Below are 24,575 nucleotides of genomic sequence, written 5' to 3' on the forward strand. Positions count from 1 at the left end.
TTTTTTAAATTTTTTTTTTTTCAACGTTTATTTATTTTGGGGACAGAGAGAGACAGAGCATGAACGGGGGAGGGGCAGAGAGAGAGGGAGACACAGAATCAGAAACAGGCTCCAGGCTCTGAGCCATCAGCCCAGAGCCTGACGCGGGGCTCGAACTCACGGACCACGAGATCGTGACCTGGCTGAAGTCGGACGCTTAACCGACTGCGCCACCCAGGCGCCCCTAAAAAAAATTTTTTTATGTTTATTCATTTTTGAAAGACAGAGAGAGACAGAGCACAAGCAGGGGTGGGGCAGAGAGAGAGGGGGACACAGAATCGGAAGCAGGCTCCAGGCTCTGAGCTGTCAGCACAGAACCCGATGCGGGACTCGAACTCACGAACTGTGAGATCATGACCTGAGCCGACGTCGGAAGCTCAACTGACTGAGCCACCCAGGCACCCCTATTTCAAGGTTTAAAAACAGTGTATTGTTTTGGGTGAGAAAGGTAATTATGATGGAGGTGTAATAGGATTTTGAGTAGGACTTTCTAAACAATACTGTATTTTTAATTCAACATATACGGTCAGTTATATCCTTTTTGGTCTGACTCAAAACCAAAGTGATACGTTAGAACACCTTTATACATGTGAATACATGGGATAGGATACATCTGTGTAGTTTTGAGTCCCTTGGATTACTTAATCACGTGGGCAGATGTTTTAAAAATTATGCTTTGCATATGCTACTATAACTGATGTGGCCCTCAATTACATTAGCATAAACTCTTGTGTGATTGGAAGGAGTCATTATGAAAGATAAAAGACACTCCTGTCATCTAGGAAATTCCAGGGGTTTTAGGAGCTGTATACCAGGAACCCAGGAGAAAGACCAAATACTTATTTTTACCACAGTGAAATTACCGAAAATTTTACTTGACTTATTTTATTTTTGTTTTTTTTTTTACTTGCTTTTCATTCACTTTGTTTACTGTTAATATTTGACATAGTTTTCTAATCTGATTGAGAATACTCATTTTTGCAAAACTTCCTCTTCAAATCTTTTCATGCAACTATTTTGTGCTTTGTGCCTAGAATGAACCACAGGGCATGGGGCTTCTCTAGCTAGGAGCCTTCCCCCATACAGATCTTTTCCCTGGGATTGGATTGTCTGATGGAGTTCAGCTGGGCAACCAGCCAATGATGATACTACAGAGAGGGTTCTATAACTTCTTTAAATTTAGAGCTCAAGGACTCCAGAAAACTTAAAGGGGTTATAGTCCTGAGATTCCCAAGAGGGAATTGGACCTCCAAAGCATCTGGGTTTTAGTGTCACTGTCAGATAGAGCAGTGGGTACTGGGAAGGAATGTAGAAGATATACCTTATTTCACAATTTATTTTTCTTAGGATTGGCAGAATACCTTAAAAAAATATTTTTTGGGGTGCCTGGGTGGCTCAGTCGGTTTAGCGTCCGACGTCAGCTCAGGTCATGATCTCATACTCCTTGAGTTCGAGCCCCACGTCGGGTTTTGTGCTGACAGCTCAGAGCCTGGAGCCTGCTTCCGATTCTATATCTCCCTCGCTTTCTGCCCCTCCCCTGCTCATGCTCTGTCTGTCTCTGTCTCAAAAATAAATAAAAACATTAAAAAAATTTTTGTTTTAATATTTTCAATTTTGAGAGACAGAGCATGAGCAGGGGAGGGGCAAAGTGAGAGAGGGAGACACAGAATCCGAAGCAAGCTCCAGGCTCTGAGCTGTCAGCACAGAGCTGGACATGTGGGGGCTCGAACCCATGAACCATGAGATCATGACCTGAGCTGATGTTGGATGCTTAACTGACTGAGCCACCCAGTTACCCCTGGCAGAATCACTTTTTATGCCCAGCCCCAGTTTTAAGTGCTGATATGATTGAACTTCAGTATTAAAGAGGTAGAGTGTTTAAGATGTAGAATAACTTTTCTGGCCACTCCGGATAGCAAAACAGTAATTGGTACCGCATAGCCTCTTGGCTGTTATAGTGAGTTGATACTTTTAAAAAGGAAGCTAACATAGGCTATACAGACGTTGTCTGACCTAGTTATTTCTACGTTGTTGAAGCTGGCGTTGTATGTACTGCAAAGCCCAAGTCTTTTCCCTGGTTGCTTGCTCCTTCCCCATCTCTGGGTCATCTGCTGACATTCTATTTTATAATTATTATTATATTAAACTTTTTTTAAATGTTTATTCATTTTTGAGAGAGAGAGGGGGACGGAAGAGAGGGAGAACGTGAGCGGGGTTGGGGCAGAGAGAGGGAGACATAGAATCCGAAGCAGGCTTCAGCCTCCTAGCTGTCAGGACAGAGCCCGACGTGCGGGGCTTGAACCCACAAACCGTGAGATCATGATCTGAGCCGAAGTTGGACACTTAACTGACTGAGTCACCTAGGCGCCACCCTGACATTTTCATAAATGAAATTATTAGTAATACATGTCAAATGCTTTGTAGTATAGTCTTAATTAAATTGCAACTTTACTCATTAAAGTGACCACTTTTGCAGTACAGCTCTAAATTTGACTGCATTTGTAGTAAGAACAATGAGTACTGTAATTACTTTGGAAATAAATTATATGCTCCTAAGCAGGTTGGAATTGTTGCTCTTTTAAAATTTATATTGATTTAAAGGTGCCTTTAATCATTCAAGAGTAATAGTTAACATTTAGTAAACATTTACTGTGTGCCAGGCACTGTTCTAAATTCTTTACATGTATTATCTTATTCAGTCAGTGTACCCTGTGAAGAAGGTCTTATTACTGTTTTCATTTTTGGGTAAGGGAAAATAGCTACAGAGAAGTTAAATAACCTGCCTATGGTCACATAGCTGGAGTGGTAGAGCCAGGGTGACTCTTGATCCAGTGCTTTCAACAGGGGACCCATAATCAGTTTCCAACAGATTGCTGAGCTTAGGTCAGAAAGCCTGAGAAATGGAAGATTTATGGGTATATAGAAAGGGGAAGAGCAAACTCTTACTAATTCTCTCTTCTTCCCTTCTCCCCAGTAAAATTCAGTAGTTGTCTGTAGGGTAAAGAAATAGGAAGTGAACTGAATTCCTGTTTCTTGGTTCCTCCTCTCCCTTCCTCTTCCCAGTGTTGGCAACTGTCAGAGGTATATTCTTGCCACTGCATTTGCAGTGATCGTGTTTGTTTTTAAAACACTGTCATTTCTCAGGAGAGGGACTTGGAGCAGGGACTTGGCAGTCATACTATTTGGGTTTAAATTCCAGTTCTGCCATTTACTGGCTGAGAAATCTTGGCCTACTTCACTTTACTGAGACTCACTTTTCTTACCTTACCTGCAAAATGGGGATAATATAGTACATACCTCATAGGGTTGTTGGGAGGATGAAATGTACAAAAATGTGTAATGTCTTTAGAACAGTATATAGCACATAGTAAGTGCTATATATATAAGTGTTTGCTCCTGTCATTATTATTTGAGAAGACTTTTTAGATGGAAGCAGCAATTGAAGCACCTCTGAGCTGTCTTGGTTCATGATCTTTCAATATCTAATGTGAGTTTTTTATTACTAAATATGTAAAATGCCTGTTTGATACAGTTAATTCATGTTGGTAATTTTTATTCTATTTAAACATTTTTTTAAAACGTTTATTTATTTATTTATTTATTTTTTAATGTTTGTGTTTTGAGAGAGAGAGAGAGACAGAGCATGAGCGGGGGAGGGGCAGAGATTGAGAGAGACACAGAATCCGAAACAGGCTCCAGGCTCTGAGCTATCAGCACAGAGCCCAATGTGGGGCTCGAACTCCCAAACCACGAGATCATGACCAGAGCCGAAGTCGAATACTTAACCGACTGAGCCACCCAGGTGCCCCTAAAACGTTTATTTTTGAGACAGAGAGCGAGGGATGGGAGGAAAGAGAGGGAGACACATAATCTGAAGCAGGCTCCAGGCTCTGACCCGTCAGCACAGATCCCGATGCGGGGCTCGAACTCACAAACCATGAGATCATGATCTGACCTAAGCTGATGTCAGATGCTTAAGCGACTGAGCCACCCAGGCGTCCCTGTCCTACTTTAAGAAGTTCACTTCTAGGTGACCTAAAATGCCAGTGATGTTTATCTTAGCTTAGATTCTTGTGTTACTGGTATTCCCCATCTTGCTATCATATAAGATAGTAGTTCTCAAACTTCATTGTACATTGGAATTACATAGGGAGTATTGAGTTCTGAGTTATTAGATGTGGAGTGAGGGTCCTAGAATCTGAATTGTTAATCCATTCCAGGTAATTCTGGTGGTCTGCTAATTTTGGAATTGCTAGTTTAGAGACTAAATTCAAACATGTACACAGTGATGGTTTGTAAACTAAAAAAAAAAAAAAAAAAAATTTTATTCGGCAATTCACAATAGTGATCAGGTCTGTTCTTATACCTAACTAATTTTGTTAATACCTGTTAAAGAACTTGATTTTTAGGAACCACTCTGTAAAATATAGAAATAAGATACAGGAAATACAGAAAAATAATACAGAAGTCTTCAGGTGAATAAGAAACATTTGGGTGGATTTCTCATTTAATTTGTGTGTTTGTGTCATTAGCTAAGTAGCAAGTATATTCAGTTCATTTTAACCTGTTTTTTGGTGTACCTGCTGTGTGCAAAGTGTGAAGAGTTTTCATTAGGTAATTGCTAAAGAGAAGAAAGTACAGTTTTGACCCACTGGATGAAAATAGGTATGAAGTAGTATTGATTTAACCAGCACACTTGGTAGATGAACTCATGTATATTGAGTATGTGCTGTGAGGTCCTTTTATGTTCTTTAATCTGCATAACAACTGTGCAAGGTGTTGACATGATGAGTTCTGTTTTACAAATGAGAACATTGAGTCAAAAGAGATTAAGAACCTTGCCCAGGTCACTAGTAAGTGCAGAGCAGAGATTAAAACCCAGGGTTTTCGTGACTTCAAAGTTAAGAATATTATTATTATTTATGTGTTTATGTATTATATAGTTTATAAAAATAGTTTATAGTATATATATATATAGTGTATAGTTTATAGTTATTTATAGTTTATGTATTTTGGATATTCCTTCTAGCTTTTTAGGCAGGACACACAAAGAAGGTCCCAGTTGGCTTGCCTGTTTCTCCTGCTGGGACAGGAAAAGATACACACTTCTAAAAGTTCTCAAAGTAGTACTGTTTGTTTAATGATTGAGCCAAACTCTGTGCAGAGCACATCTCTGTTATATGGATCCATTACTTTCCATTGGAAAATCTTAAAGATCACCCTCAGAAAATTTGTCATTTAGGGGCACCTGGGTGACTTAGTTGGTTAAGCATCCATCCAACTCTTGGTTTCAGCTCAGGTCATGCATGATCTCATGGTTCCTTGAGTTCAAGCCTCCATGTTGGCAGTGTGGACCCTGCTTGGCATTCTCTCTTTCTCCTCTCTCTTCCCCTCCCTCTCCCGTGTGTGCTGTCTCTCTCAAAATAAACTTCAAAAAAAAAAAATTTGTTATTAGTTTTCATGAATTTGTGCTTAATGCAGAGAGATTTATGAGCCTGTTTGAAATATTGCTACCTTTGTTCCGATACTTACATTGTAGATTTCTTGTACTACAAATTGTGTTGTAGCCATATGTTTTACTTTACAGTTGAAAGTTTTCTGGTGGCCATCACGAACTCATTTTTAACATTTTCTTATTGCTGGTATCAGAGAAAGGTGCTTCATTTAATAGGTTGCCATAGAAAGAACCAATCTATTGTGTAATCTGTTTGTGATGGGCTGCTCTGAAAATAGTTAATATAATACAAAAAAGCAATTCAGTGCAGATCAGATTTAAATTCTTTTTAAATACAGTTACTAATGAAAGCTCTTCTTTCCTTTGGAATGTTTTAGACCAGCTGCAACCTTCTCCGTCGCAGCTTGTGATAGTTGTGATTTAGCTCATGTGGCAGTCATATTCATGGCTCTAATCATGGGAACTTCTTGTTCTCACTTTCTTCTTTCTTATTCCCTGGGAAATTTATGTATGTATATATGTAAGTATGTATATTTGGGGGGGGGGGGGATGTGCGCAAGTTGGGGAGGGGCAGAGAGAGAGAGAAGGGAGATCGAGGTCCAAAGCGGGCTCTGCGCGGACACCAGCGACCCCGATGGTGGGGCTCAGACTCATGAACTGAGATAATGATGCTCAGCTGAGTGCCCCTCCCTAGGGAATCTTAATGAAAACTTCAAGAAACTTCCACTAGAAGTTTCAAGCTTATAAATGGCCTGTTGATTTTGTATTTGCTTGTTAGTATGGGTTTTAAGTCTTAAAAGAGAATGCCAGCTATTGAATGAAGATGAGGAGCTTCATATTTAGGGATGACAATTCATTTGATTTCAACCACAAGTAAAATTAAAATTTACTAAGAAAACCGCAGTTTTCTTAGATGTTTTTGAGACAAAGTCTCAAAAGTGGTCAGCTTTACTGTAAAGTTACTTGATAAATCTAGATATTACTAAATTAGTGATTCTGAGACATTTTCTCCCACGTTTAATGCCTCTAAATTTAGGGTGTACTTAAAAATCATTGGCTTCTTAGAGTCTGTGAAATACAGTAATTAGGATATCGGTTCTGCTGCTGTCACAGAGAAATTCAAAATACTAGGGACTTAATGAAAGAGAAGTTTCTTCCTTTCTTGTGTAAAAGTCCTGGAGGCAATCCAGGGCTGACCCTTCCTATTTTGTTACTCATCCTTAACATCTCAGTTGTGTCTTGTGGTTCATCGTGGCTGCTTCAGCCCTCATTATTATCATGTCTGCATTCTAGCCTGCAGGCTGCAACAGGGAGACTGTGCCCCTTGGTATTAGGGCTAGTCTCGAAAGTTGCATCCATCAATCATTTCCACTCCTGTTAATCACAGTGGTCACTTCGAGCTGCAGAGGAATTGAGGAAGTGTAGTCTTTTTACTGGAGACCATGTGCTTAATTAAAAATTCTATTACTAAAGAAGAAAGGAAGAATTGGCAGACCACTAGAAGTCTCTGCCACAGTGGTCAAATATTACTTTCTGCCAGTGTTTATGATTAAACTCTACATTAAAAAAAAAAAAATCTCCTGAGGGCACCTGGGTGGCCTAGTGGTTGAGCATCTGATTTCTGCTCAGGTCTTGGGATCCAGCCCCACGTTGAGCATGGAGCCTGCTTGGGAGTCTCTCTCCCTGTCTTTTCTGTCCTTCCCCCTGCTTGTGCATGCATGCAAATACTCACTCTCTCTCTCTCTCTCTCTCTCTCTCTCTCTCAAAAAAAAAAAAAAAGATCACCCAGTAATAATGGTCAAGAGAAATAGAAGGTATTTGAGAACTGAACTTGAAATATATTTGTAGGCACCTGGAAAATAGTCTGTAGAGTGAACAGAACTCTCTGCTTACCTTTCCTTCACTGTCAGTTGAAAAGAAATTCTACAGAAGACCTTATTTTTTTAGCAGAACATTATTCTTTTTTTCAGAGGTGGATTCAGGAACCATAAGATGATAGCTGTTTCTATTTCCTCTGCTTTATGTAAAAGACATTCTTTAGGAGTAATTCTCTGTAATTAGTACTCCCATGTGCTTGATTATTTTGATAAATCTTGATTTAGTTTAGGGATTAAGATCTTTAACTAGTAATGCTGTACTAGTATGACCGCTTTAGTGCATTATAGGGAAAAGAGAAGGAACAAGATAAAAGGAGGTTAAATAAAGATAAATATAATCAGGAAGATTTTGATGAGGAATGGGAGAGTGTATATTTCCTGTAAGTTACTCCTTGTATACAGAGATGTTAACAGGCATTTGTAACTCATGATCAAGAGTTGTGATGCTTACTGCATAGGCATGGCATCCAACCCAGAGTTAGATGGTTCTGACGTTTTTGTGTTTAGTAAGGTGGCACCTCTAGCCAACAAGAAATTGCATCCCCTTCAGGATTATAATTGAAATAGGACTTTGTCTTAAAATGTAGGTATACAGGGCATGAAGTTTCTTTTTTATTCTCCCAGAAAGACTTAGAAGTTTTCATTGACTCTAAGATGTCATTTATCCTAATTTCTTAGATGTCAAAATGTGGGGAAAAAAATGGCAGTGATTTTAAGAAACTTTCAGTAAAGACATGTTCTGATTTTAGAGATGTTTAAATGTGAAAACAAGCATCTTGGAATTGATGAAATATAAATCTTTGGTACTTTTGTAATCGATAGCTTCTTAGAAAGGACTACAGTAAGAGAAGCTAAAGTAATTATATCTGTTTATAAGTCAGTATTCTGTAGAGTGATCCGACTCTTCATTGTAAAAGTGTAGGTTTTGGCCTCTTCATGCCATGAATATTGAATTAGTAACTAGGCCACCTGGTGTTAAAATACGTGCTGAGACCGGGGATCATCCTGATCTTTGTTCAGTTCCTCGTTCTGCTCTTCTTTTACAAGGGGTTGGTGGTGATACTCTGTAGCTTGTTGGTTACAGCTCTGAGGGTGGATAAACGGACCATTCTTTAAAGCGGTGATTTCCTATTGCAGTCTGGCACATATCATGTTTATGCACACACATGTACGTGCATTTGTGTGCACATACAACTGAAGGAAAAATTTCACACAATCACACTTGTTGGCACACTCTACGTGGGACTCATTCTGAAATAGCCTCTTCTCTTTCATTATAGAAATAAATATGCTACTCTTTACACTACTTTGGATTAAAAAAAAAAACCCACTTATATGGAAAACAAAGGGATCAGAGACTTAGAAATTTGACTCTTATTACTGTGATTTTGAGCTAGTCACTGTTTCTCTTTTTAGGCTCTTTCGGCCACAGCAGTTGGGTGCTGGTTCTGTTCTTGCTCCGAATGAGCAAACCTGTTGCTAGTTGAAGAAAAAAAATACACAACTACAAATGAAACAAATATTTTTCTTCTTTTTTGTAGGTCATCATTGAATTTGAAATATTTAAAGTGGATACGAAACTGTTTCAGCAATGCAGACAATTAAGTGTGTTGTTGTGGGCGATGGTGCCGTTGGTAAAACCTGTCTCCTGATATCCTACACAACAAATAAATTTCCATCGGAGTATGTACCGACTGTAAGTATAAAGGCTTCCATCATCTGTTGGTGAAATCCGTTCTCTTTTGATATCTTTTGAAAACTGTGTGTGTACTCAAGATTTCTCTGTTGTCTGCCTTTGTGTCCTGTTTTTAAAGATCTTCTGATGGGTATGTTATATACACTTTAAAATTAATAGCTGAAAAAATCAGTGAAAATGCTGAAAAGGTGACACAGGGGTGTGCAAGAAGTTCTGGGAGGCAAAACTCCAATAGACAAGATTCTAAAGAGCGGTGGTCTCAGTTTGGGGAAGTATGCTCTGTATCTTGGAATGAAGTGACTTTCTTTTTGATAACTTGGCCAATGAGTAGTCAGTGCTTGGAGGTCTTCTGGGATGCTTTTTGGGGTCTTGTAACTTCAGAGAAAGTAGTATGTGTCTCCACTTACTCTCCTTAGAGGACAGAAGAGAATCTCACGGAGCTGTTGGCTTAGCAATAATGGAGCTGCAAACTGGTATTTAAGGGCAGAGAACTGTTTTGGTTATGAGGACATTAACAGAAGCCTTTGGGGTCCTCTCCCACAAATGTTTTTTATCAGCTCCTTAGAAGAGTAGAGGGAAAATGGGAATAATAAAGATCATGACGTGAGAGAGAAGAGTTAGAGTAATACTTGAGAAAGAATGTGTTTGGGGATCCAGTGTTTGTCCCAGGTTGGGTGACCCAACCCAGTGGTATAATTATGTTAAACACAGATTTTCCTTCAGTGGTGGGGGTGAGCGAGGGTTGGCCTGGCTTGGCAGTGACCACCTCTGTTAAGTGAGCTATTTTAGGGGTTATAAAGAACCTATGCACGATTAATACGGGATTTGTTTGGAAGTAAAAGGGAAGAAAATGTCTGAATACTTCAGGTTAATCTTGAGAGACATGAGCATTGTTAAGAGGGTGAATGAATACAGGTTAAAGTTTTGGTAATTATGTTTAATAGAATTGACAATCTGTAATGTCCCGAGGTAGACACAATGATTGAGGTAGGTCAAGGCTGTAGGAAGAAATGTTAGGTTTCTTGGAATGGGAGAATTTGAAGGTCTAATTAAATACAAAAATCATACTTTGGGGTTGGCCCATTTGGGGACATGGTAAGTAAAAGAAATTCTGAGATTGAGGGAGACTTTTAGGGGACTTTCAGAGATACATACCTCTTGTTTCAGAATGAGGGCAGCTATCAGAATTTTGGTGTTTCAGTGTCCATTAAAGTTATTTTCTTGTAAACACAGTTTCTGAGTCTGTTATGACTTTGGTCATGAAGTGTTCTATTTAAGAGGGGCTTTCATATATATGTGTTTCTGGATCTCTGGAAGAGAGTTAGGTATGACTTAAGAAAAATAACCTGTGTTGTTGGAGAGCTTAACCACATTCATTATATTTCCTGGTTCTTGTTATCAAGAACCAACTTTCCTTTAACTACCACCTCCCCTATGCCCTTGCTTCCACTCCTTTTTACATTTCAACAATCCATTAAAACATCAACTGGAAAGTTAAGAGTTAGAAAAGAAGGGGTGATCTGAAAATGTAACATCCTTCTAGTTGGAAAGATTGATTTTTATTTGTCAATTCAGAGGAATCCATGAATTAGTGTTGGGTCTTTTCCCATTTATCACTATTACCTCTCATTTTCACAGATAATTTAGTACAACCAATATTAGTATATACGGAGTTTGTCATGGGTTGTACAGTCTGTTTGCAAATAAAAACATCTAGTCACAGAAGATCTCTTAGGTCATGTGGTTTGTACCCAGTAACATAAGTTTTATTCATGAAGTCTCAACAAATAATCTGCTAGCCCTTTCTTGGACATTTTCCTTGACCTTGAGGGAACCTTTATTTCTCTCTAATGGGCTTATTTACAACAACGTGCTTCTTGTCTTAAACCCTGAGAGGAAAAAAGATTATCATGGATCTAGAATATTTAAATTCTAGATCAAAATGAAATAGTCTATAAGAATTAATTTCTTAGAAATCAGAGTAAACATTAAGGTAAACTATAAACTTACTGTCTCAAACATTGCAAATTGAACAGGATCGTTTTGTATAGCTAGAGGACTCTGTTTTTATGACACTCTAGCCTTCCTGTGACTTTTAATCGGCTACTGGGGTAGAGTAGACATCCCAGAGTACATCCCGTCACTTTTTCCAAGAACCGTTTAGTTCCTGCAAGGGTTTGGTTGGCAAGATTGGTTACCTAAGAATCATATAGACTAAGAGAAGGGGAAGTCTCAGGAAGGAAATACTGCCTTTACTTAGGAGTTGTCCTGTCCCATTTTGACCATCCTCTTGCATACTAACAATGTTGTATTTTTGTGTTTTTAGGTTTTTGACAACTATGCAGTCACAGTTATGATTGGTGGAGAGCCATATACTCTTGGACTTTTTGATACTGCAGGTGAAAACTTGATGTCTTTTATGTTTTGGTCTGTAACTATTCACGGTTGCTGGTTGTCTATCTTTTTTGGTGGACATTTTTGGAAACCAGCTTATTAGCAAACCACTTGCCTTTTGTTAATAGTTAGCAGGATTGAATATTGTGATGGTTGATGCTTGATTCAAGGGACAGTCCCAGGCCTGGAATGGCAAATAGGAGTTTGGAGTTCCCTGGGTGGATGGTGTGGAGAGAGAGAGTAGGGCAAGAGCAGGGTACATTAGGCAAGCTGTATTATCAACCTCTGAAATTTGAAGGCATATTTAGGATTTTTGTCTGTATAATATGCAGATAAGATAGCTTCTTATAGAGATAGCTTGTTATTGTTTACTGTATCTGAAAATACTTTGAAGTTGAGCCGATATGTAGCTCACGATATTGACGTGGTTAGCTTTTTAAATTAAAGGAATAAATTGCTTTCTTTCTTTAGTATACCCAATTCCTCAGTGTTATTCTGTTTTTAAATTATTATTTTAATTTTATTTTTAAAATGTTTTGCATATGTTTTTTAATGTTATTTTTTTTTTTTTTTTTTTTTTTTTTTTTTTTTTTTACGTTTATGTGTTTATTTTGAGAGAACACAAGCAGGCCAGGGGCAGAGAGAGAGGGAGAGAGAAAGAATCCCAAGCAGGCTCCACGCTCAGCTTGGAGCCTCATGTAGGGCTCGATCTCACAAACTGTGAGATCATGACCTGAGCCAAATCAAGAATCAGATGCTTAACCAACTGAGCCACACAGGAGCTCCTGTTTCCTCTTTGTTTCAACAGTAGCTGTACATCTTAATTTCTGACTTCTGTCTCTGTAGTCTCTGTTGTTATCAGCTTAGTTAGCCAAAGAGAAATTTCAGAAAGGTAACCTTCTTATATTTAGGAATTTTGAGTGCTTTGCTTTTTTTTTTTTTTTTTAGGTTTTAATTATTTATTTTTGAGAGAAAGAGCATGTGCGCAAGTGGGGGAGGGGCAGACAGGGAAGGGGACAGAGGATCCGAAGCGGGCTCTGTGCGGGCAGCAGAGAGCCCGATGTAGGGCTCGAACCCAGGAACTGTGAGATCATATCCTGAGCCTAAGGCAGACACTTAACAGACTGAGCCACCCAGGCGCCCCTCGGTGCTTCGCTTTTTGAGTTACGCTCTCCCTGCCTGCCCGCTGACCTACTGCTCTTAAGGAGTATCTTGTACTGCTCACTTTGAGGGACTGTCTAGATTTAGTTGGGAGGGTGAAATGGAGACACCATAGTAAGCAGTTCAGTTTCGAGATCAGTGGCTTTTTGTGGTGTTTTAGACCTTTAAAATGTTTACAAATTAAAAATTGTATGAGTAATGGTATACTGGAGGAAACTTGGAAATAATAGAAAAAATAAAATAATGACCCATATCTCATGATAGGTGAGGAAATTTTCTGTTTATATTGCCGTTGGTGGCAATATGCATGCAGAAAAAAGATAATTTTTGGCTCCTTGGGGTTGAAAATTAGTTTAAAATTTTATTTTCAAATTTCAGATCAGTGTTTTTTTTGTTTTTACCTTTAGTGAAGTATAATACAATAGAATTCAGTCACTTTAAGTGATTAATTTTGCTGACTGTATAGTTATGTAACCTCCACCATAATCAAGGTCCATCACCTACAAAATTTCCTTATGCTCTGTAACAGTCAGTCCCCTCTTGATCTGGCCCCAGGCAGCCACAGATCTGCTTTCTGTCACTCGGGTAATATGTAGTCTTTTGTGTTTGACTTCTTTTGCTTAGCATAATGTTTTTGAGGTTCATCTATCTGTATCAATTTTTTTTTAATTGGCTGAGTAGTATCCATATTGTGAATATAGCACAATTTGGTTATGAATTTACAAGTTGATGGATGTTTGGGTTCCAGTTTTAAGCTGTCTTTTAATCAGTTTAATTTGCCTGACCTGACAAGTGAAACATTCCCAAGTTTTTACATACATAACTTCAATAAACCTGATAACTTGTGATTTCCTGTATTTATGTTTTAGCTTATCACAGCTCACTTGCCCTTCCTCTCTCCCTCTCTCCCTCCCTCCCTCCCTCCCTCCCTCCCTCCCTCCCTCCCTCCCTCCCTCCCTTCCTTCCTCTTTCTCTCTCTCTCTCTTTCTCTCAGGGAGCATGCACATGCCTGTGGGGGAGGCACAGGGGGAGAGGGAAAGAGACTCTTTAAGCCATGTGAGGCTTGATCTCATGATTGTGAGATCATGACCTGAGCTGAAATCAAGAGTCAGACGCTTAACAGACTGAGCCACTCAGGCATCCCATAAACAGCATTATTTATAACCTTATAAACAACATTTTTCAACCAAAAAATCCCAAGGTTAGGACCAGTTATAGACCAATTATACACTTTAAACAGGAATCAGAGAACAAATCTATCATGTTCTTTCTTTATTTTTAATTAGGCTGCATGTCCAGCATGGAACCCGGCACGGGGCTTGAACTCACAACCCTGAGATCAAGACCTGAGTTGAGATCCAGAGTCGGACACTTAACCGAGTGAGCCACCCAGGTGTCCTATCATGTCCTTTAATATGGCAGATTATTTTACGTACTGTAGGCACTGGGTGTTAAATATAGATTATTCCTAAATGTAACTGAAAATTAACAATAATAGTATTTGACTTATTTCATCTTTATATTAGATTCTGAGTCTTTCTGGGGGTTAAAAAAAATTCACTAAGGAAATGATTTTTACCATCCCAGGCAAGTTGTGGGTTTCCAACTTCACTGTTAAGGTCACTTTAAGCTGGAGAGAGAGAGAGAGAGAGAGAGAGAGAGAGAGAGAGAGAGAGAGAGAGAGAGAGAGAGAGTGTGTGTGTGTGTGTGTGTGTGTGTGTGTGTGTGTGTGTGTGTGTGTTTGGACAGACATTGGAGACCTGGGGTTGTAGGCATCCACAATGAGTCTCTGTCTTTGACACACTTAAGAGGAGACTTGCTATTCTTCTGCAGAGGCCTTAATCTTAGAGTCCCTGTTCCTGATTCTAGTCATGCCATTAGCTTAGTTTTCTTTCTTCTAAAGTTTTGATCACCATGAGATGCCCTTTGACTTCCTTTAACTGTTCGATTACATTTAATCTGCTGACTTTTGGTCATTTTGTTCTCAATTAAAAAAAATTTTTTTTATTAAAAAAAATTTTTTTTTAATGTTTATTTATTTTTTTGAGACAGAGAGAGACAGAGCATGAACAGGGGAGGGTCAGAGAGAGGGAGACACAGAATATGAAACAGGCTCCAGGCTCTGAGCTGTCAGCACAGAGCCCGACGCGGGGCTCAAACTCACGGACCGCGAGATCATGACCTGAGCCGAAGTCGGCCGCTTAACCGACTGAGCCACCCAGGCGCCCCTGTTCTCAGTTTTTTTTTTAAATTTTTTTTTTTCAATATTTATTTATTTTTGGGACAGAGAGAGACAGAGCGTGAACAGGGGAGGGGCAGAGAGAGAGGGAGACACAGAATCGGAAACAGGCTCCAGGCTCTGAGCCATCAGCCCAGAGCCCGACGCGGGGCTCGAACTCACAGAGGGCGAGATCGTGACCTGGCTGAAGTCGGACGCTTAACTGACTGCGCCACCCAGGCGCCCCTGTTCTCAGTTTTTTTAATAGCATTCCTATCTCACCTCTGGCTACAATTCTCTAAGTGTGAAACAAAAAGTGACAAAGGAGAACTGTAGTTCTCATACAGAGTCTGTAAACAGAGCTAATGGGTGATGTATAAGGGGCTTGGGAGGTACTGGGGTGCACCTCTTACAGATATATTTAATACCATCTGAGGTTAGAGATAGGGGGACGCCTGGCTAGCTTAGTTGGTGGAGCACGTGACTCTTGATCTCGGGGTCGTGAGTTCAAGCCTCAGGTTGGGGTAGAGCCTTACTTTAAAAAAAAAAAAAGATAAGAGACAGAGCTCTCTCTCTCTCTCTCTGTCTCACAGCTTTTATTTCTGTCTCTGTGGTTACAACACTAAATTCTTGTTTATGAGTTCCCCTCACAGTTGTTTTCTCCTGTTTTTTCTTCACATGTTGTACTGCTGTGTATTTTTTTCTATATTTAGCTTTTTTTTACTTAACGTGTTTATATCATATGCTCCTTCCCATGTTGAATAATCCTCACCCCACTGTCATTTCCTTTCTGTGTCAGCATTTAACATTTTACTCTTTATTACAAAGATGCAGGCTTTACTTATTATAGGAAAAAATAATAAAAATATAGACAAACAAAAGGAGAAAATGAAAAAGCATCTGTATTCAGAGACAGTCACGTCTTAGTGTATGTCCTAAGCAGAGCTCTTCCTACATAGTCATTGTATTTATACATAAGGAAAAGGGATACTATTATTTTTTTCTCCCTCTCTGTACCTTTTCTTCTTCCTTTTTCTCTTACAACAATATGGTGACATCTCTCAATGTTGTACTTGTATGTCATAGTCCTCACGGTGACACAGTAGTCTGTTGTGTGGCAGATCACAGCACAGTTTAGTTTCTCTGTTATGTTTGCGATCCATTTGCAGTATTTTATATTCAGGCCTTTTCCTGGTCAAACATTTTTGTATTTTGACACCCATTCTTTGTCACTTTTTTCCTAATTCAATTTTGGACTTACAGAAAAGTTGCTAGTAGCAAAACACCTTTACCAGGTTCAGCAGTTCTTAATGATTTGTGACTTTCTCTCCCTCTATGAATAATGTTTTTCTTTCTTTTTTTTTTTTTTATGTTTATTTATTTTTGAGAGAGATAGAGCATGAGCGGGAGAGGAGCGGAGAGAAAGAGATACACAGAATCTGAAGCAGGCTCCGGGTTCTGAGCTTTCAGCACAGAACCTGACATGGGACTCAAACTCATGAACCATGAGATCATGACCGAGTGAAGTCGGATGTTTAACCGGCTGAGCCACCCAGGCGCCCCTTGTTTTTATTTCTAAGCCATTTGAGAGTAGGTGGCATACATACATCATGCCCTTTTGCTTTTCAGTGCTTCAGTGTACGTATTTCTTAAGAGCAAGGATATTCTCTTATGGTATACTTACCAAATTCAGGAAATGTAACATTCTATATAACATTTAAAATTTTACTAAACAGTCAATGCCTAATAATGGCCTTATAGCACGTTCTGATCTAGCATCATATATTGCATGTAGTGGTTACTTTCTTCAGTACCCTTTAGTATGGAACTTCAGCCCTTCACGCCATCGGCATTTTTTAAGGAAACAGGCCGGTTCTTTTATATAATGTTTCTCAGTTTGAGTTTGCCCATTTCCTTACGAGTGGATTCAGAATATGCATTTTTGGTTGGAATACCAAATGAGTAATGTTGTGTCTGTCCTAAAGTATTACTTTTTTGTTAAAAGTAATTTTGGTCATTTGGTCAAGGTGTCCAGTTTTTCTACCATATGTTTAGAATTTTCCTTTTTGTAGTCGGTAATTGGTGAGAAGACACTTGAAAACCACGTGAATATTCTGGTCTTATTAAAGAGCCTCTCTCTAGATTTAATAATCATTGACAGTTCTTGCCAGAACCAGTTTTTCCCACGGTGGTTGCAAAGTGGGAGCGTAAGTGTGTTCCTTGCTGTGGAGGTCTGGCCAGAGAGGAGACGGCGCACGCAGATGTGACGCGGTGCAGAATCTGGTCCTGAGAATCGGTCGTCCGCTGGGGGAAAACAGCAGCGTACGGCATCTGGATGAGGAGCTTTTGGTGACACCCTCAGTTCACACCGACTCTAGGAGTCCTCTTGGCCTTCACCAGTTCCCTGTTTTCCTCTCCTTTCCTTCTGTAGCCCGAAGCTTGGTCCCTAGAAAGGGTTTCAGTGTTTTGTCATCTTCAGTCCTAAACTACACATAAAATAGTTTCAGACTTGCTATATACCACACCACTGTGGAAAACAAGTGTTCAGGATTTGCTTGCAGTTCTTTTCTTATTCTGACAGCAGACAAAGTTTTCTGTTCAGAAGCTACTTGGATTTGTACCCTGCCCCTCTTTAGTGTGCTTATGTTATCTGGAATTCCTTTGTCAGTTTGATTTGTTTATCTTTACATTAAATTTTACATTGTTTTTCCACATCCCCATTTATTTTATTTTTATATACAACGTTTATAATTGTTTTCTTAGGTTCAGTTTTCAGGGAAGATCCCTTCGCTTTTGAACGTTAATCATTGTAATTCTATTAGTCATTTCAGGCATTACCATGAAAAAGAGAAAGCTTGGGCTTTGATGCTAGATAGAGCAGTTAGCTAGACCGCTGGCAAGTTTCTTGACTGGATCTTAATTACCTTGAAATGTAAAATGTTTAAGTTAGTTTCCTCTTAGAGGTTCTGTGAGACTGAATGATAAATAATCAATTTTAAAAAGTGTAGGGGCACCTGGGTGGCTCCGGTGGTTAAGCGTCCGACTTCAGCTCAGGCCGTGATCTCACGGTTCGTGAGTTCGAGCCCCGCGTTGGGTTCTGTGCTGACAGCCCAGAGCCTGGAGCCTGCTTTGGATGCTGTGTCTCTTTCTCTCTCTCTGCCCCTCCCCTGCTCATGCGTGCGCGCTCTCTCTCTCTCTCTCTCTCTCTCTCTCTCTCTCCCCCTCTCAATAAATGAACATTAAAAAAATACTTAAAAAGTGTATACATATACATGTAAACTCGGGAGCTGTATATTTATGGTTCATACACTTTGTATATTAAAAAAATCAGAATAGTGACTTGGACGCTTTTGGCGCAGAGCTAATATTTTTCTCTTTGTTTAGCAGATGAATACTACTCAGAACAAGTCAGAGTAGTTTGATCTGGTTTAGCTGATTCTGTGTTTTTGTTTTGTTTTGTTTTATTTTGTTTTTAAATAAACTCCTTTCTAGGGCGCCTGGGTGGCTCAGTCGGTTAAGTGTCTGACTTTTGATTTCGGCTCAGGTCATGATCTCACAGTTCATGAGTTTGAGCCTTGAATCAGGCTCTGCGCTCACAGAGGTGGAGCCTGCTTGGGATTCTGTCTCCCTCTCTCTCTGCCTCTCTCCTGTGTGCATGCGTTCTCTCTCAAAATAAATAAATAAACTTAAAAAAATATATAAACAAACTCCTTTCTTTCATTGAGGCATTTTCTAGTATCTGAAAGCTTTCTGCACTTACTGATTAATTACATCAGCAGGAAGACTGTGCTCTCCACAGAGATTTGTATAGACTTCTCGGTCTCTAGTTTAGTGCCATTACAGAATCTTCGGAGGGCCGTTTTGACTAAAATTTGAGTTTTTAGTAAATTTTGCATTAACATGCAATAGTCTAGATTTTTGCAGATGATATACATAAAATGGTAGGAATCTCAGGTTCCAGGGTGTCCCCATTTATTTTCAGATTTTTTTTTTGTTTTCCAGCAGATGTTCTAAAATTATTTAGGAATGGGCCCCATGTCACAGATGAGGCAGGATCATTAAATGTCATTAAATTTTGAATAATCAGTTGGAGAAAAAAATGTTGAGGTTTGAATCTGTAGTGGTGAATACTGTGAAATGTTTAATTTGCTTTCTTGTGTTTATAGTGTCCTGCTGGAGCTCTCTAAAAATGTTGCTTTTGGCAGTAAATTCTTATTTTTCATACCATGAGATTCTTTCAGACTTTCATATAGGTCAGAATCTTCAGTGCAAACCGAGTTAATTTCTCTTGAATTTAAAATTTTAATAGGAGATTCTAAGCAAGAGAAAGATCAGCAATCCATGTGAGATGTATCCCTGCTTTTTGGCAAGTGTTGGAAATTAAGCAGTGAGCTGGTGTGGTGTTAGAGTAGGTATACTTTAAGACTTGTAGTCAGAACCTGACTTACACATAGAGTGAAATTTTCTTTAAAAAAATTTTTTTTGATCTTTATTTTTGAGAGCGAGAGCGAGAGAGAGAGAGAGAGAGGGAGAGAGAGGGGAACAGAGGGAGAGAGAGACACAGAATCCGAAGTAGGCTCCAGGCTCTGAGCTGTCAGCACAGAGTCCGATGCAGGGCTTGAACTCACAAACTGCAAGTTCGTGACCTGAGCCAGAGTTGGATGCTCAATTGACTGAGCCACCCCAGGTGCACCCCAAGAGTGAAATTTTCTTGATCATGTTGTGTATCTTAAAGGATGCTGAATGATAACTTTGTCTCTGTGGAGTGCATTATAGTTATTTGTGACATACTGAGAGGATACAGGATACATTTTAGCTGGATAAATGATGCTTGGATAGTGAAAGATCTTGCTCATCGTAAGGGATCCTATTCATTGTTTCCTTAATTGTAGCACTTGTGGGAGAAGTAGAGGTAAGGTAGCCTACTTTTTGTTTATTGGACAGTTTCATTTCTGATTTTTTTTTTTTTTTTTTTTTTTGCTCTTGGGGAAGGGAAAAGAAAGATATGTAGCTTTGAAGGCATACCACAAATAAACGGACTGACCAACACTGCTTTGGACCCAGTATTCAAAAAGAATGGGTATATTTGTTACAATCCATTTGAGCAGAAGGTTGGTTACACATAACACATGTAGTGTAGCACATTGGACATTCGTGTAGATGCTCTTATTGGTGCTCAGGAATATAGAGTTGGATCTATATATTTTTTAATGTTTATTTATTTTGAGAGAGAGGGAGAGTGAGAGAGTGTCCATGAGCAGGGGAGGGGCGGAGAGAGAGGGAGAGAGAGAATTCCAAATGGGCTCCCCACTGTCGGCGCAGAGCCGCATGTGGGGCTTGATGTCACAAACTGAGATCATGACCTGAGGTGAAATCAAGAGTCAGATGCTTAACTGAGCCACCCAGGCGCACCTTTTTTTTTTTTTTTTTTTTTCAATCTGAACTTACACGGATTGATTGCAGTGGCTGCATGACTAAAAATGAAGCCGTTTTTAGTCTTTGCTAGACTTAATTTTTTTGAAATATATTCATTCCATTTGAATAGGGAATAGAGCTAAGGAAAGGTGTATGAATAGCTGTACTTTTTTGTTTATTTTTTAATGTTTATTTTTGACACAGAGAGAGACAGAGCACGAGCGGGGGAGGGGCAGAGAGCGAGGGAGACACAGAATCTGAAACAGGCTCCAGGCTCTGAGCTGTCAGCACAGAGCCTGACGCGGGATCCGAACTCACAAACCATGAGATCATGACCTGAGCTGAAGTTGGACGCTTAACCGACTGAGCCACCCAGGGGCCCCTGTACTTTTTTTTTTTTTTTTTTTAAACAAGACTTGGCTAATTGTTTTGTCTTATTTTTTAAATGTATTTTTTGTTTTGTTGTTTTATTGGAGCTTTGATATGCGATGTGTCAAAGCTCCAGCCTGTGTTAAAGCTCAGGCAGTTTAGATAGAATTAAGGAGTTTGCTGATTTTGTTTTCAGCCCATTCTTTTCTTTTTAAAGCGTTTCCATGTCTGTCATTTTATATTATACATTGTAATTTAAGAAGTGAAAATTACACTTCTAAGTGCATACCTTTAAAGCCTTTGCTTCTGACCCTAGCAAATTGTTTGTCAGTATTCAGTAAATATTAGACATGCTAATGGTGATTTTATTTAGTTGTAACCTCCTCCCGTTTCCCTTTTTGCTTAAGCTTCATTTAATCTCTGTATTGTCCTGACGATACCTTTATTGTCTACTCACAGTGTATTGCTTTCTCAAGTGGCAATAGCAGTAATATCTTTAATTATTGTGTTTTAGCTACCCTAAATTCTTGTCTTCTCTCTTAATGCTGGCAAACAAAAAGTTTTTACTGGCATACAGAATATTTAATTTCCTTCCCCCTCCCTCCCATTAAAAATGTTTTTATTGTGGTAAAATATCCATAATATAGAATTTATTGTTTTAACCATTTTTAAGTTCATTGGCCACTAAGTACTTAAATGTTCTTTTAATACACAGGATTGCTGGGGCACCTGGGTGGCCCAGTCGGTTAAGTGTTTTGATTTCAGCTTAGGTCATGACCTCATGGCTTGAGGGTTCGAGCCCCCCCCCCCCCCCCCCCCCGTGCCCCTGTGCTGACAGTGTGCCCCTGTGCTGACAGTTCAGAGCCTGGAGCCTGCTTCGGATTCTGTGTCTCCCTCTCTCTCTGCCCCTCCCCTGCTCATGCACTTATTCTCTGTCTCTCTCTCAAAAATAAATAAACGTTAAAAAAAAATTAAAACAACAACAACACAGGATTGCTGTAGCTCATTTTAAAATTTATTTATTTACTTATTTATTTTTGAGAGATAGAGAGACAGCGAGACAGCATGTGAACAGGGAAGGAGCAGAGAGAGAGAGAGACACACACACACACACAGAATGCGAAGCAGGCTCCAGGCTCCAAGCTGTCAGTACAGAGCCTGATGCGGGGCTCAAACTCACGAACTGTGAGATCATGACCTGAGCCGAAGTGGGACGCTTAACCCACTGAGCCATCCAGATGCCCCTGCTGTAGCTCATTTTAGAAATTGGAATATTAAACCCAGTCTGGCAACTCCTCCCCTCCCTTCAGTTTTGGAAATGTGTATAGGTGTTTTTAAAAACTTTTTATCTAGAAGTAATTTTTAAGCCTGCAGAACAGTTGTATAAATAGTACCAGGAGCCTCCTTTAACCAGGTTTACAATTAGCTTTTTGCCCTATTTGCTTTATTATTCTCTTTCAATGTAGTATGCACATGAATTGTTTTTCCCTGAATTTTTTGAGAGTAAGTTGCATACACATAGCCATTTAGTCTTGAATAAGTATGTACTTCCTAAGAACGGAGATGTTCTTGTATAATAGTAAATAGCTCCTGGAAATTTAACATTGATACAGTACTTGAATCCAACATCTATATTCCAACTTTGTTCGTTGAGCTGAGTCCAGTGTTTTTTGCTTTCAGTAATGGATCATGTATTGCATTTAGTTGTCATGTCTTTTTGGTTTCTTAATTTGGATCAGTTCTTCAGCCTTTTTGGTCTTTAATGGCATTATTTTTATAGAATACAGGCCCATCTCTCTCTCTCCTCCCCTTATAAAATGTTCCTCACTTTTGAGTTTGGTCTGTGTTTCCTCACGATTAGGTTCAGATTATGCAGTTTTGGTTGGAATAGTCCATTAGTGATGTGTCTTTCTCAGGATCTACATCTAGGGGCACACAGTGTTCATGTGCTACTCATTGGTGTTGGTAATTTTAATGACTCAGTCAAGGTGATGTCCAGTTTCTTCACAAGATAGTTCTCTTTTTCCCCTTGCAGTTTATCAGCAGTGATGAAGACCATAAAAATGTTCTCTTTTCAACTGGATTTTTCTCATGTAGATTTTGCCTTCACTGATTCTTGCTGAGTTATCTTTTCTGGGTGTTCTCAGTTTCACATGATGGTCTTACACGTTAACTAAGCCTGTGAGCGTGCTTTGGTAATCATGATGGACAGTGAATTTTGTCTTCTGGGTTTCACTGAGATTTTTGTTTCCTTAGATGGTTTCACTGTGATTCTTTTTCTTTTTTTCTTTTTTTTTAAGTTTATTCATTGAGAGAGAGAGAGCGCGCGAGTGAGTGGGGGATGGGCAGAGAGAGAGAGAGAGAGGGAGAGAGAGAATCCCAAGTAGGCTCCGCACTGTCAGCATGGAGCCTGACACAGGGCTTGAACCCACAAAACATGAGATCATGCCCAGAGCCGAAACCAAGAGTTGGACGCTTAATCGACTGAGCCACCCAGGCGCCCCTCAATGTGATTATTTCTTAACCAGATTGGAGTAGGATTGATTTTAACCATTTCTGTAGCAACAGTTTTTTTTTTTTTTTTTATTACCTCGTTGTTGGGTTGCTAATGGACTCATAGACTGAAAACTACAGATTGGTAATAAACACACCTAATGTATAATGAATTCATTGTTGTTCTCAGGGCTTGAAATATTAAATAGAATTAGCTGAGTAAGAATGTTCATCGAATATTATTTTACAAAAACCGTACATTTTATTAGATCAGTAAGTTGCTTTCTCAGTAATGGTCAGTGTACTGTTAGCCGCATGCTTAATCTTTTGACCGACTTGTGATTTTGAAATTATGAGGACACCAAGATTCAGTTGCTGACTTCTTCAATTTCCCCCACCCAGGGCAAGAGGATTATGACAGATTACGACCGCTGAGTTATCCACAAACAGATGTATTTCTAGTCTGTTTTTCAGTGGTCTCTCCATCCTCATTTGAAAATGTGAAGGAGAAGGTGAGTTGGTCAGATTTCCTTGCCCTGAAAAAGGTGGTCACAGAACTTCTGTTGAGTTGTCCTGAATAGCTTTACAGGCTTGTGGATTAATGCAGGTGTATTTTTTAAAATACCTTTCCTCTAGTGGGTGCCTGAGATAACTCACCACTGTCCAAAGACTCCTTTCTTGCTTGTTGGGACCCAAATTGATCTCCGAGATGACCCCTCTACGATTGAGAAACTTGCCAAGAACAAACAGAAGCCTATCACTCCAGAGACTGCTGAAAAGCTGGCCCGTGACCTGAAGGCGGTCAAGTATGTGGAGTGTTCTGCACTCACACAGGTGAGGACTGTGCCATCCCCATGTTTGTGTACAGTTGGGTCGTTTCTGAGCCTTAGGATTTGGGGGTTATTTTTAACAGTGGTCTGCGGTGCTTACGAAAGCTGCCCAGGTCCCATTAGGACAGCTTCCCAGTGCATGTTCTATTGCTAGAGGTTCTGTGTTTATGGAGAGAAGTGTTAATCTCTCAGTGAAACTCTTGTGTTGGTGAGCTTCCATACTGTACTGAATTATTTGTAGTGGTCAGGGATTGTGTTAAAAAAAAACAATTTTATGGGAAAGTTCCAGGTTAGCACAGACTTACAAGAGAGGATATGAATGATTTTTCCCCCCAGACACTTAAATTTTTATCTAAATGTATTTGATCTTTTCTCGTCAGTTCTGACCATTGACGCTACAGTTTCTGGGGTAATTCAACTGACATAGGGAATTAATCATAATGAGACTTTCATGTCAGAGAAAGCTGCCTCGGCTATTTTTCAAGCATGTGTTGTAGAGAGTCCGTGCCTTTTTTTAGTTTATTTATTGATTTTGAGAGAGAAAGAACAAGTGGGGAAGAGGCAGAGAGAGAGAGAGAGAGAGAGAGAGAGAAGGAGAGAGAGAATCCCTAGCAGGCTCTGTGCTGCA

General features: G+C 39.5%; 1 protein-coding gene across 2 annotated transcripts in view; it reads left to right on the forward strand.

The window, feature by feature from the left end:
• The window catches only part of CDC42 (cell division cycle 42), a 53,620-nt gene that overhangs the window by 22,958 nt on the left and 6,087 nt on the right, over positions 1-24,575 (forward strand). For both annotated transcript variants that reach the window (XM_023258279.2, XM_023258280.2), the window contains exons 2-5: positions 8,913-9,067; positions 11,394-11,466; positions 23,520-23,629; positions 23,754-23,951. In XM_023258279.2, the coding sequence (XP_023114047.1) occupies positions 8,963-9,067; positions 11,394-11,466; positions 23,520-23,629; positions 23,754-23,951 (486 nt within the window). In that variant the 5' untranslated portion in view covers positions 8,913-8,962. The remainder of the gene's footprint in view (positions 1-8,912; positions 9,068-11,393; positions 11,467-23,519; positions 23,630-23,753; positions 23,952-24,575) is intronic.

Source organism: Felis catus, chromosome C1 (genome assembly GCF_018350175.1).
Source record: "Felis catus isolate Fca126 chromosome C1, F.catus_Fca126_mat1.0, whole genome shotgun sequence".
In the NCBI taxonomy this organism is placed as follows: Eukaryota; Metazoa; Chordata; class Mammalia; order Carnivora; family Felidae; genus Felis; species Felis catus.